Raw genomic sequence first — 12,339 nt, 5'->3', positions numbered from 1 at the left:
ATCTCACATGAAATGAACTACAATAGTTAGTTAACTATATGCTATAATTATTTATGTATATAATTTATATGTTTAATTAATTGCGGATCTCGCCTCTTGGCTAAATATACAATAACAAATCTAGGCAGCCGATTCTTTTATTTTTACTTTGTTTCCGTAAATTTAATTGAAATGTTTCAGATGTTGGGGTCATGGGTGGAGAAGACAGCATGGGGGGAGCAGAGCGGAGGGATTTACAACTAAAACGAAAGCCCATACCACAGAAGCAGACATTTCGCTTGCCCTCTATGTACAGGATTAGTTATTTATAAACACTATATGGGTCATTTAGTTATATGTATATTTAGGTGGTAATACGATTCATCATATAATTTCATATGTAGTAGTAGCAACGGAAAATTGTCTAATCGGTGTAAAACACAGTGGAAATAAATTAAGTGCCTTCAATTAATAATTATTAAGATCTACGTAAACCAAAAATATCTCGATATCGCTGATTAAGTTTAAGGATTTCATTTCGGATAGGGAACGGGAAGGTCGCACTGTTGCAATGGGGGAGACGTGGAGCTGGAGCAGGAGCAGCAGGAGCGACAAGCAGAGACAGGTTTGGACACCCTAGTGATTACTAAAATAAAAGTTATTGTTTTGAATGTGACCACGCGTACGCCAACGGATGCAACTAAGCAGAGCAACGCGTGCCGCCCGAATCAGCACCTGGCCGTAGGTGCAGCACGCGCAGATCCGGCGCACTCGTTCGGCTAGTTGGCGTCTCCGGCAGCGACGAGTGGGACGCCAACGGGGCAAGTCTTGCCGTCGACGTCGCAGCTGGCGTCACTTCCGACGCTGAAAAACGCGCCGCAAAGCTTTGCGCCAAAATAAACGCTGAGACTTGGGTTTGACATGTGAAGATGATGATGTGGCAGCTGCTACTTGCTCTGGATCTGCTGAATGAAGCGACGAAGCGGCCATGGCTAAACCAAAATCATCGTCTATGGGATTAACAGTGCGACGTTGCGTGGGCGTGGCTGGGGCGGTGCGAGTCGTGGAACCTGAACTCTGAACTAAATGTGGCTGGGGTGTGGGCGGCGCCGAAGCAGTGGCTACAAATGGTGCCTCTATATAGGGACGAGATCGCAGCGCTGCCATAGCCGCTGCCGAAGTTGATGCGATTGATGAAATGGAGGCCAAAGTGGCCACAGATGCAGATGACTGAACATAGGCTGCTGCTCCTGCTGATTTTGCTGATGCTTCCGTTGCTCCTACGTGTACTTCTGCTGGCTTACTGGCCCGCAGCCAACAACCAGGTTGCATCGTATCTTATCTAAGCCACGGATGCTCTAGACATTCCGCGGCGGTAGCCCGCTTGGCCGGATCGAATTCAAGCATGGGTTTCAAGAAGGCCGCAAACGCCTCCGCTTCGGGATCCGACCACTCATACTTCTCTACCAGGACATCCATAAGACCCCAGGGCTTCAAGCCTGTTATATTACGCAGTTCACCATTTCTGTTAAAAGTCTGCTGGGCATAAGTGCCACGGAACACAATGTGACGGGGTATGGGACCCAAGAGCTCTATGATATGGGCTATATGATCCTCATCCCTCGAGTAAGTATCACCCGAATGCGGCTCGAATAGATAATCGCCGGTCGCCAGCTCAAACACCATGCAGGCAGTGCTCCATATATCGGCGGATGTATCATATCCGGCCCCCAAAATAACTTCCAGCGATCGATATTGTCGGGTCTGAATGTCCTCAGTGAAATGCCTGTCCACCCAGCAGGCGTTGCCCAAGTCGGCAATCTTCACATAAACATCATTGCACTCCTCCAGAGCCGGATCGCGTTTGGGCCGGTGCTTGGCCAGCGGAGGAGGAGGTGGCGGTGGCAGTATGGGCTCTGAATATGGTCCATTTGTTGTTGTCGTCGCCGACGAGGAGATGCTTGAGATTTTCGAATTGCTATTCGAGTTTGAGTTTGAATTCGTTTTCGAATTAAAGTTGTTGTTATTCAATCGATGTTGTTGCTGCTGCTGTTGCTCCTGCTTGGGCGCTCGTGAAGCCTTCTTTGAGGACGAGCCATTTGATTGTCCTTTCAATGTGCTAGTGGAGTTGGAGTTGGTGCTACTGCCATTCGTCTGAGCTTGATTTGAGGATGTTTTCAATGGATTGCTGTCGCCGCTACTAGTCGAATTTTCCAGCTGTTGGGGATGTTGAGATTGCTGTTGCTGCTGGTTTGATTTAGCTAAGGAAGACGATAAAAGAAAAGATTAGGATTGACCTGTTTGTGAATCGCGCCACTACTTACGTTTGTTCTTCTTCTTTTTCTTCTTTTTAGACTTGTCATTGTTTTCCATGGGCTGGCTGGGTTCTAGCTTAACTGCATCCTGCCCAGCAGCTGCAGTATGAACGCCAACATCACCATCCCCATTGGACTCATTCGGTTCTGACTTCGTCTCTTTTTTCACACTAACTTCTAGCTCCGCCGGATCCACATCGCCTTCACCGTCGGTGACCTCAGCATCACCATTCTGCACTGCACTATGATTACCCATAGATTCCGATTGCTCAATACTTTCTTCTCCAGGTGCTGGCTGGCCAGACTGTTCCAAATAATCTCGCTGCTTCTTAAATAACTCCATGCGTTTCTTGGCCTTTTTCTTTAATTTCTTCTTCCTGTTCTTACTCATCTTGCCAGTAATGGGAGGTTCTCGATATTCCTTGGGCGCCCGACTAACCAGCGAGGGATACATCTTGGAGTTCATGCAATACAATTGGGTGGCCTCTGTTGCCAAAGAGCGCACATGGGGCTCATCCACACAGAGCAAGACGTTCTCCGGCTTAATATCCGTATGGATAATCTTACAGCAGCTATGCAAATAATCCAAGCCCTCCAAAATTTGACGGGTTATCGCCTTCACATTCTCCAATGGAATGCCACGATAGTTTGATTTGCGTATAAGCTTCAGAAGATTATCACCGAGCACCTCGAATACCATGCAAATGTGTGTCCCATTCACACCCGTAATTTTGAAGTCATCCAACATTTGGACGGTTTTCTGTCGACGTGGATTCGACGGATCCGTTTCACGCACCGTTCTAAGTATCTTGATTTCATCCTTAGCTGTCTCAGCGAAATGTGGAGCCGATTTCACAATCTTAATGGCCACATAGCTCTTCTCTTGCAAATCCCAGCAAAGCCACACGGTAGAAAAATGGCCCCAACCCAATTTCCGGATAACATGGTATCGTCCTGCCCAAAAGAGAAAACAAAATCACATAAATGAAATCAAAGGTTGTTCACAAACGGTTCAAAAGTTCAAAAAGTGCACCAAACGAACCACTCAGAAAAATGAAATCACAAATGTTAGCCTTTGACGGCAATAAATCCATTTTAATCGCTTTAAACGACACTGAATGACCAGACCGTAGCAAGAGGCGAGCAAATCTGTTCACTTGTCATCGTTGTCGGCAATTTAATTAAATGCAGCGCTTACTGACCACCATTGGGGTCGGCCACAGCATTTACTTGCAACGAGTGAAGCATGTACGCATGTATTGTTACATTTTTACAGTCAATCCACACTTCAGACACCATCATTGTGGAGAATTTCTTTGAGATCATCATTTCGTACTCTTATTGCTATTGTGTTGCTTTTGGCGATGGTCAGCCTAGAGTTTTCACTGTATATGCGGACAATCTGTGCTTAAAACTTGACGCAACTTTCTTAATAAACGACAGATACTTATAAATTATACTTAAAATGAGTAAATTTTTCAAGAACAAATAGATTTATAAATAACTGCACTGAATTAATCCTTTCGATTTTACAAAAGAAAATGGAAAATGAAAAAAGCGGAACTATTAATTTATCTATATTATTTAGAAATTATTGCATTTACATATTTACACTTTTGTCTGGGTTGAAGAAGAAATTTTAATAGGAAAGTTATACAAATTTTAAAAAAGGGCAAGAGTAATAAAGGCAAGCAAAAGTCTGTAAAACCTTCATGGTTTGGATTTACCATAATACCAACTGTATTCAACTATCAACTTGGGATTTGTTGATTTCAACTAACTTGACCAAATTTACATGGAAAAGTTGCAGAGATAGGGATTATTTTAATAGTTTGGATCTTCTTTTATGGAATTAAATTGAAATCCGTTTTAATGTTCGAGTGTTTACTGTATAACCAAATTATACATCGGGAATTGTGGATTAATCGACTAGACCAATCAATTTGTGATAATTCCTTAGCTAAAAAATCTGCCCATTTATTGCGAAAACATGGCAAACTTAAAGTGAAGGGTACTTTAAATATCAATTATTGAATTAACTCGATAAGATTAAAACTGATAAATCGAAAAGAAATTTAAAGAAGAAAGTATCCTCAAACAAAAGCAAATAGTGCGAATTTGAAAGCTGTGAAAAGTCATTATTTTCCTTACTGAAAAGTTGACATTTTTCCAAAAGCACTCATGGTCTTATCTAACGTTTCATTAGGTACTCAAACATGTCACAAAAATATGCATCATCCCGAAGGCATGTATGTATATACATATAAGCAATTCTATATACATTTAATAGAAAAACAAAATAGAGATCCAAACGATTTGCAGTGCGTCAGACGACGTTATCAAGAATTCTTATCGCATCAAACGCAAATTCTACATAAGGCCGAGGCTTGAATTTTCTTTTATTGTGAAAACCTGGAAAAGCAGCTGACTGACTGCTACATGGTGGCACATTGATGTTTGGACAAGCTGTGCAATATTGAAACAGAGAATGCTTCATAAATTTAGCAAGAGAAAGCTTAAAGCGGCAGCTCCCATTGAGGGTAGAAGCTGGCCGAAAAAAAAGAACGAAAAGGTGACAGTCAAACCACCCAAAAGCAACCCTTGCGTTAAGCGAACTGCACACACACACAAATGTGTATATTTATTTATATATATACGTCGTATTTTCGATTTTGTATCTATAGGATGGATGTGTGAAGGGGGGCGTTTGTAAGCTTCCACTTTGTCAACCATGGACAACCTGTTGTTGTTGTGTTCGGTGGGAGGATGATATGGACGGGGGTTGGAAATGCCAATATGGCTACCTTCGGTGGGTGGATTGCGTTTCGGGTTCGGTTACCAATGAACGAGCGAAATAAACAAACAAAAATTTAATATTTCTATGGTTAATGAATGGGGTGAGGTGCAAACAGGTGATATCGCGCTGTATATCTTACCCTGAAACAGGTCGCCAATGTTAACCGGATGATAACCGCCCTTGCAATAGTCCTCTTTAAGCTCCTGCTCCTCATTCTCGCTATTCATTTCAGATTCATCCGAATCATTGGAAGAGCTGCGCGGTGGCTGTTGATTGTGCATGATCTGATTTTTATTCGAATTCGAGTTTGACTTGGACTGGGCGGCTACTGCCGCTGCTGCAGCTGACGGCGGCTGATATTGATAATGATTGAGAGTGTCTGGTGTATTGCCCGATTCTCCGCTTGAGGTGGATGCGGTGGCATTGTTTAAGGATGACGCCTTGACAACGTTCGAGTCTAAAAGCAATTCACTTTGTAGCTGGCTATTATTAGAATTTTCCGTCGCTGCTGGCACATTTTGGGACTGGGACTGGGATTGCGGTTGATGTTCCTGCAAGGGATTTGATCCATTTCCATTTTGTTGCTTTCCTCTTTTCTTGTTGTTCTTATGACGTTTCTTCTTCGCTTGAATGGCCAAAACGCGTCGGTTGACGTCAGCTTTTGAGTTCATTTTGTTGTTGTTGTTCTTGTTGGAATTGCTGTTGCTTTTGGTGTCGTCGCTGTCACTCGCCTAACTGTTCTTCTCTTGGTGTAACAGCTGTTCTATAGCGCAAGAGATATCATGATGGTTGAGGTGGTTGTGGCAGTGGGGGGAATAGAGAAAAACAACGTGCACAAATCTCAATAAGGCAATGTACAAAGTTTTACAAATACATACCCATACACATACATTCATTTACATATATATGTGAATTTGCGTGTATTTGTACATTTAGGTGTATGCGCACGCCTTGCCAAATGGTATTGAGGGAAGTGCAGGGGCTTTCTATTGCTACTTACCTCAGGAGACGGGATTTGCTAGCTTACAGTTGTTCCCAAAAAGATTGCTGCTGCTTTTCCGCAACTGTTTCTGTGAAACCAAATTGTAAATTAGCATCAATGTTAACTATGTACGTCCACAATTCGAATGCGCGACCAACTATTGCTAATATCACTTGTCGTTTTGTTTGTTTGTTTTGCTCTATTTTCGCGTTCCGTAGATAGAACTGTGCTACTATTCCTGTAACTGTGCTACCGAGTAAAAATTACACTACGCCTGTTTTTGGAACTGTTTTTTAAATAAAAAGCAAGTGAGAACGAGATGACAATATTTTACAATAGAATATTTTGCTGCTATCGATGACATCAGCCTATCGACTATCGGAAACTGTCACTAGCTCTGTTTCTTTCGCACAAGTGGTAGCGAATGCGAACTCTTTCGCACCCACTGCGTTAGTTTTCATCTCGACTTTACTTTCATACGCAGTGTTTAGATATTGGCCTGAATTTCTATTTTCCAATCAACACAGTACTCACATGGCTTATAGTGGTTTAACATGTTAATCGTTAAACAGTAACGTTGCGCATTTCGCAGGGAAACGCTTGAAAATGCAGCCAACAACAAAACGTGCAAATTTACTCTCGCCCAAAATGTTTGCAGAGCCCTGTTAAGTTTCAGCCAGCCTATGTTAATTGCAACCCTATAATGACAAGCAGTGTTTCGCAACGCATAGATAACAGCTGTTCCAAATCGACCAATTTTGTGATTTCCATCACTGGTATGTTTTGGCGCGTTACATTCATTTTGGAGGGAAAATTTCTGGGAGCAAAGTAAAATCGTGGCCAGTTGAAATTTGATCATTAGTGTGGCACGTCTCGGACAGATAATTTAGATAAAATTCGTACTTGGTCATAGTGATATTTTCGCATAAGCAATAAGCACATAATTTACCATTGCTATCAATTACTTTGCATAACAAATAAATAATTAAAAATGGCTCAGCCATCGGTAGCTGCATTCTTTAGTAATCGCAAACGGGCAGCCGTTGATGATGCCACCACAATTAAGAATAGGGTAAGTGAAGCCTGTGTGTGTGCTTGTGTATGTGCGGCTTATCCTGCGGCCATTTTGCTCATGCGTGCCTCTTTTTCCAGCGTCTGGCGGAACCCGCTGAAATCGCTGCCCCCCAAAATATATCTGGAGTATCATCAACTCCCACAGGCCAAGATGCTGATATTGATAGTCTCAAGGCGATGGCCAATGGTATACGCACCCGTTCTGGTCGCCAAGTCAAACTTATTGCCTCTACTCCTCAAGACTCGGCGAGCAAAAAGAAACCCATTAGCAAGATTGAGTCACACATTAAACAGCCCAAACTGGTACAGTTCATCCGAAAGGGAAATCTCTCACCTCGCAAGCAACCGCCCACTCCCAGCAAGATCGATGAAGAGGATATATCAGTTTATTCCCAAAAAACTAATGAACAGACACCCAAAACTAATTTGGCATTCGTGTGCAAGCAAAATGCCGATAATGTTCAGCGAGGAATGCGAACGCCAACCAAACAAATCCTAAAGGATGCCTCGCCCATCAAAGTGGCGCCTGGCAATGATCTCAAGCGTCAACTGACATTTGATGAGGTCAAGACCAAGATCAGCCGCAGTGCCAAGCTGCAGGAGTTAAAGGCTGTGTTGGCTCGTAAAGCTGCCCTAGAGAAGCAACGAAAGGAACAAGAGGAGCGCAATCGACGTCTTCGTGAGGCCGGTCCATCCCCCTCAAAGGCATCGCAAATGGGAGTACAGCTGAAGGAGTTCGATACCATTGAGCTGGAGGTGCTCACAAGGTGAGACAACAAAACTTCATACCCTATTCTTGGCCTAGAATTCTCGTAAACAGAAACATAGAGTAGAGCTAGCAAAAAAACCGGGTAACATCATTTTATTTTATACATACATATATGTATATACATATATATATATATATATATATATATCGAGGTCGTCCGAGACTGAGTATGGTGGGTCGCCTCGCCTCGGTTATTATTCAAGCGTCCAATTGCTGATGCCGCATTTTCACCAAACGAACCAACTTGCGATTCTTCTGCTTGTTGTACTTGTTGTTCGTGACGTTTTATGAAAAATTTACATGTACTTGAATTTATGTTGCATTGCTTCTTAAATAGAGGTTTTCATATGTGTATCGTCGTCTGTATGTGTGTGTGTGATGTAGCGCAATGTTTACCCTTCGCATAGAGTTTTCTCTTATGCCTGACCTTCCCTGCTGTCTATTCCATTCCCTTGCATTTCGGGGGTTGATTTTTCCAATTGATCCCTTGCATTGGAATGTGTGAAACTCAGGTAGTGGAAATGACTTTGTAACGGTTTCTTCTTTGTCTGGGGTTGTTATCCTTATCTCACAACCATGAACACAAATTCCTGCATATTAGAGGTTCCTGTTGGAATGATGCTTTGTAACTTTTCTTTTTGAAAAGAAATTATAAACACATATGAAGAAAAAGAATATATCCGAAACAAAAAGATTTTTACCATCTACATCCATTTATATCTACAACTAGCAATAGTCATTCTCACTTTGCATTATCCTTCTTATGGTCGAGAGTGAAAAACCTATAAAGTAGTTTAACTAGGATCATGAAAAGACTTTATGCATTAACAAAAAAATTGCACTATTGACTCATACCAGCACATTAAAATTTCAGTTCTCTTCAACCATCTCTTAAATTAAACAGTTTTGATAAGTTTTAAAATTAATAACATGACTCATACTTGGCATGCAATTGCTTTCCCTTATTCAACTAACTATCCATTTAAATTAAATGAGTTTGAAGTATACATAAATCATTTCAATTTCGAAGCATATCAAGATTTTAAACACGAGCCATTACAATATTAGGTTGTTAATTTATTTCAAATTATCATTTTAGAAATGCCTAAAGAGCTTCAAATTGTAGACTTGAATTATATTTCAGATCAGTTAAGCAGAGATCTTAAACAAATCTACTTATTTAGTACTCAAAATAACCTAAAACAATCGAATTGTGAATCTAACTGCATCAAAAATTATACAATTTTTTGTGGAAGGTGAAAATAATGAAGGTTTTCCAACAAAGTTTCACAGAACTGGACAGTCTACAAATCCTTTCGACTATCACAGTGTAATAGAAAATGAGGATGGATATTATTCATGAAATTTCGAACATATTCTAGATTGAGTCTGTTTGAAGAATTATACGGTAGGCGGGAAATGAGCCTAAGTACTTAAACTAGTCATTGTCATTTTTTAGCCCACAAGCATTCCATAAATGTTTCATTTAACAATTAAGTGCTTATTATTTTGTAGTTTTATCAATATTTACATAGTCTTCTAAATGTTTCTCAAAGGTTTAGTTTTAGCTAAAGTTTGTAATAGTCGAAAAAATCCCTATTTTGTAACATTATCCTTTAGATACACAATTTGCATGTGAAATATAGGTTGTGTTCTGTTTTAGCCAATTAAATTTGCATTCTCTTGAATGATCATTTGATCAATTTTCTTTAACAAGCATTTTTATTATATTTTCATTGCAGCCCCCTCAAACAATTCAAAACACCCACAAAACTGCCACCACCCACACCTGGCAAAAATGAACTTATGTCGCCACGTCACACGGATGTATCGAAGCGTTTGCTCTTCAGTCCGGCCAAGAATGGTTCACCTGTCAAATTGGTGGAGCCGCCGGCTTATAAACGCTTTGCCAGCCTTGTGGAGACCAGCAAGGCGGGACAACTGCCATTGCCATTCAAGTATCGGCATTTGCTAGATATTTTCAAGGGCCTAGACTCGGTGGTGGCCATGTTCCACAACCGCAAGGAATGTATCACCTTTAAGAAGCTGAAGCCAGCCGTGCAGCGAATGTTGCGCAAAAATTTTACCGAATCGCACTTGGCCCAAATCAAGCACGTTTATCCGGACGCTTACATCTTTAGCCAGATGAAGATGCGAAACTTTGGATCGGTGTCGAAGACTGATTATTTTCAACTGGTCATCAGTCCGAATGTTGAGCAGTTGCCGGAACAGCAGCGAATGAATAAGATCGACGAGGACGATGTGCTCGCGTCGGCCCAGTCGACGTCTATGAATCCACATGTCATGACGGCTCGCATTCAACGTTTCCACCAGTTGCTCCTCGGGCGTGTCATGGAAACACATAAGAGTTTTGTCCAATCCTTAGACCCACCTATTGTTATTGACAAGGCCTTGACACGCTGGCATCCGCAGTTCGATTTGGAGAGCTGCCCAGAGGTCGAACTGGGTGCACTGCCTCAACCGCCAAATGTGGAGAAGTACTCTTCAGCCAAAGATATACTATCCACGGCTCGAAATCTCTTTAATTGTGCAACGCCTATGGAACGGGCCATGGATCGGTATGAGGCTAAATTGCAAAAGGACCGGGCAGAAGCGGAGGTTGCCACCGCGACTTCGAAAACCTTAAGTGCCACATCATCAACTGCAATACAGGAGACTAGCACAGCCACGCCCACAGTAAAAGAGTGTTCGGCCCCATCTGATGCAACTCCCAATCTTCTAAAGGGTCTGCCCAAATCTCTTATAGAGAAAATACGAGCCAAACAGGCAGCCAAAGCTTTAGATGCGATGACACGACGTCCATCACAGGATCAGGAGGCCACCAAATATACGCGACTGCCGGAACTGGCGCGTCACTTGCACCATGCATTCATCACCAAACCCCCCAGAAGCACTCGCACTCTTGAGTTCGTTATCGAAAAGATTCAAAATAGCTACCGGACAAGTTTAACACCGCAGGATATTGAGGCGCATCTTAAGCTGCTGGCCAAGGAGTTGCCCCAATGGCTATCTTTCCTCGAGGTTAGAAGGACCATGTATCTTAAGATTGCCAAAGACATGGACATGAACAAAATAATTGAAAAACTAGAGACAATGGCAAATGAGAAAAGTAAATAAAACAAAAAACCAAAAACCAAAAAAAACCCCGGGACCAGAAGAGAAGACATAATTACGGCTAATATCCCAGACCCTGTGGCTACATCCAGCTAAATATAATCATATACTTATAATAAGGAAAACTTTATCTTAGCAATATACACAATACATAATATATCTTGTTATTTTGACATATAATACTATAATATTTGACATCATCATCGATTTGTTTCATCACATTTACACAATTCTTTCATATTATGATTATTTAATCGACATCAAGTCTTTATACACAATACATTAGTTTATATATCACTTAAGATTATTGTCATTATTTTTTGTAAAACGTTGAAATAAATAAATGTTAATTTTTTTTTGGCTGGAAACTTCAAGAAAATTTATTTCAAAACCCATACCATTACTTTTGATTATAAGCGAAAGATCTTTCAGGAAAACTTATAAATAATATTTGTTTTAGTTTGGTTTTTGAGAAAATGCAAGAATATGAATATTTATTTGAGTAAAAAACCAAAGGAATTACAATCTTCAGCGGGCAAATAATTGGGTTAAATAATTTTCAATATTAATTGAAATATTTTGCCAGTCAAATTTTCAAAATGCAAAAGCATATATGGTAAAGATTAGAGAGCTGCACGAATGATAGAAAAATCAATTCGAGTTAACAACATTCAAATCCAAATGAATGAATTGAATGACTTTGAAAATCAATTTCAAGTAAATGAGTGTGCTACGTAAAAATCAGTCGCACAACATTCAAACGAAACAAAACGAATTGAATGAGTTAGAAAGTGAGACAATGAGTTGCTATGATTCGAATGCATTCGAATCTCAATTCTGACAATTTTTTTTCCAAATAGATCCATCGTGTATATGATGGATTAGAGAATATTATTTTGTATAATATATTAGATAGCCTTATTTATGTTATACAATTGTGACACCAAAACCCTAATTCTCACGTTCAAAGCACTTATGTCAAAGATAGATTATTGCCTACCCTTCTACGGAAACAGCCCTCCATCAATTCTGGTCAGACTCAAAACTTGTTATCACGCTGCACTAAGATTCGCCTTAGGAGCGTATCGAACTTCCCCCATTAAAAATCTACTATACGAAGCAGAATTGATGCCAATCGAAATAAGAACTCAATTCATGACAGCAAAAACATTCACTTTAATAGCAAAGGCGTCAAACTCACCAATTTACCCCATCTTACAAAAAATCAAAATCTCAAAAACCAAACCTAAAGTACCCTCCTTACTACATAGGATTTTAAACATTTGTT

The 12,339-nt window shown here is 40.7% G+C and overlaps 2 protein-coding genes across 2 annotated transcripts; one reads left to right on the top strand and one right to left on the bottom strand.

Annotated features, from left to right (window-relative positions):
• Window positions 1–323: 323 nt before the first annotated feature.
• LOC6652471 (SRSF protein kinase 3) lies at window positions 324–6,733 on the bottom strand. Its single transcript, XM_023181141.2, has 5 exons — window positions 6,608–6,733; window positions 6,092–6,161; window positions 5,231–5,854; window positions 2,304–3,248; window positions 324–2,240 (listed from the first exon to the last, which is right to left on the bottom strand). Exons 3-5 carry the CDS (start codon window positions 5,760–5,762, stop codon window positions 1,318–1,320), a joined length of 2,400 nt encoding a protein of 799 aa, XP_023036909.1. The 5' UTR covers window positions 5,763–5,854; window positions 6,092–6,161; window positions 6,608–6,733; the 3' UTR covers window positions 324–1,317.
• A 21-nt stretch (window positions 6,734–6,754) lies between these two features.
• On the top strand, window positions 6,755–11,419 carry LOC6652521 (DNA replication factor Cdt1). Its single transcript, XM_002074669.4, has 3 exons — window positions 6,755–7,145; window positions 7,226–7,914; window positions 9,659–11,419. Exons 1-3 carry the CDS (start codon window positions 7,065–7,067, stop codon window positions 11,052–11,054), a joined length of 2,166 nt encoding a protein of 721 aa, XP_002074705.1. The 5' UTR covers window positions 6,755–7,064; the 3' UTR covers window positions 11,055–11,419.
• Window positions 11,420–12,339: the final 920 nt, after the last annotated feature.

This window comes from Drosophila willistoni, assembly GCF_018902025.1.
Source record: "Drosophila willistoni isolate 14030-0811.24 chromosome 2L unlocalized genomic scaffold, UCI_dwil_1.1 Seg168, whole genome shotgun sequence".
Taxonomy (NCBI): Eukaryota; Metazoa; Arthropoda; class Insecta; order Diptera; family Drosophilidae; genus Drosophila; species Drosophila willistoni.
Note: the sequence above shows the minus strand (reverse complement) of the source record. Positions and strands in the feature narration are given on the sequence as shown.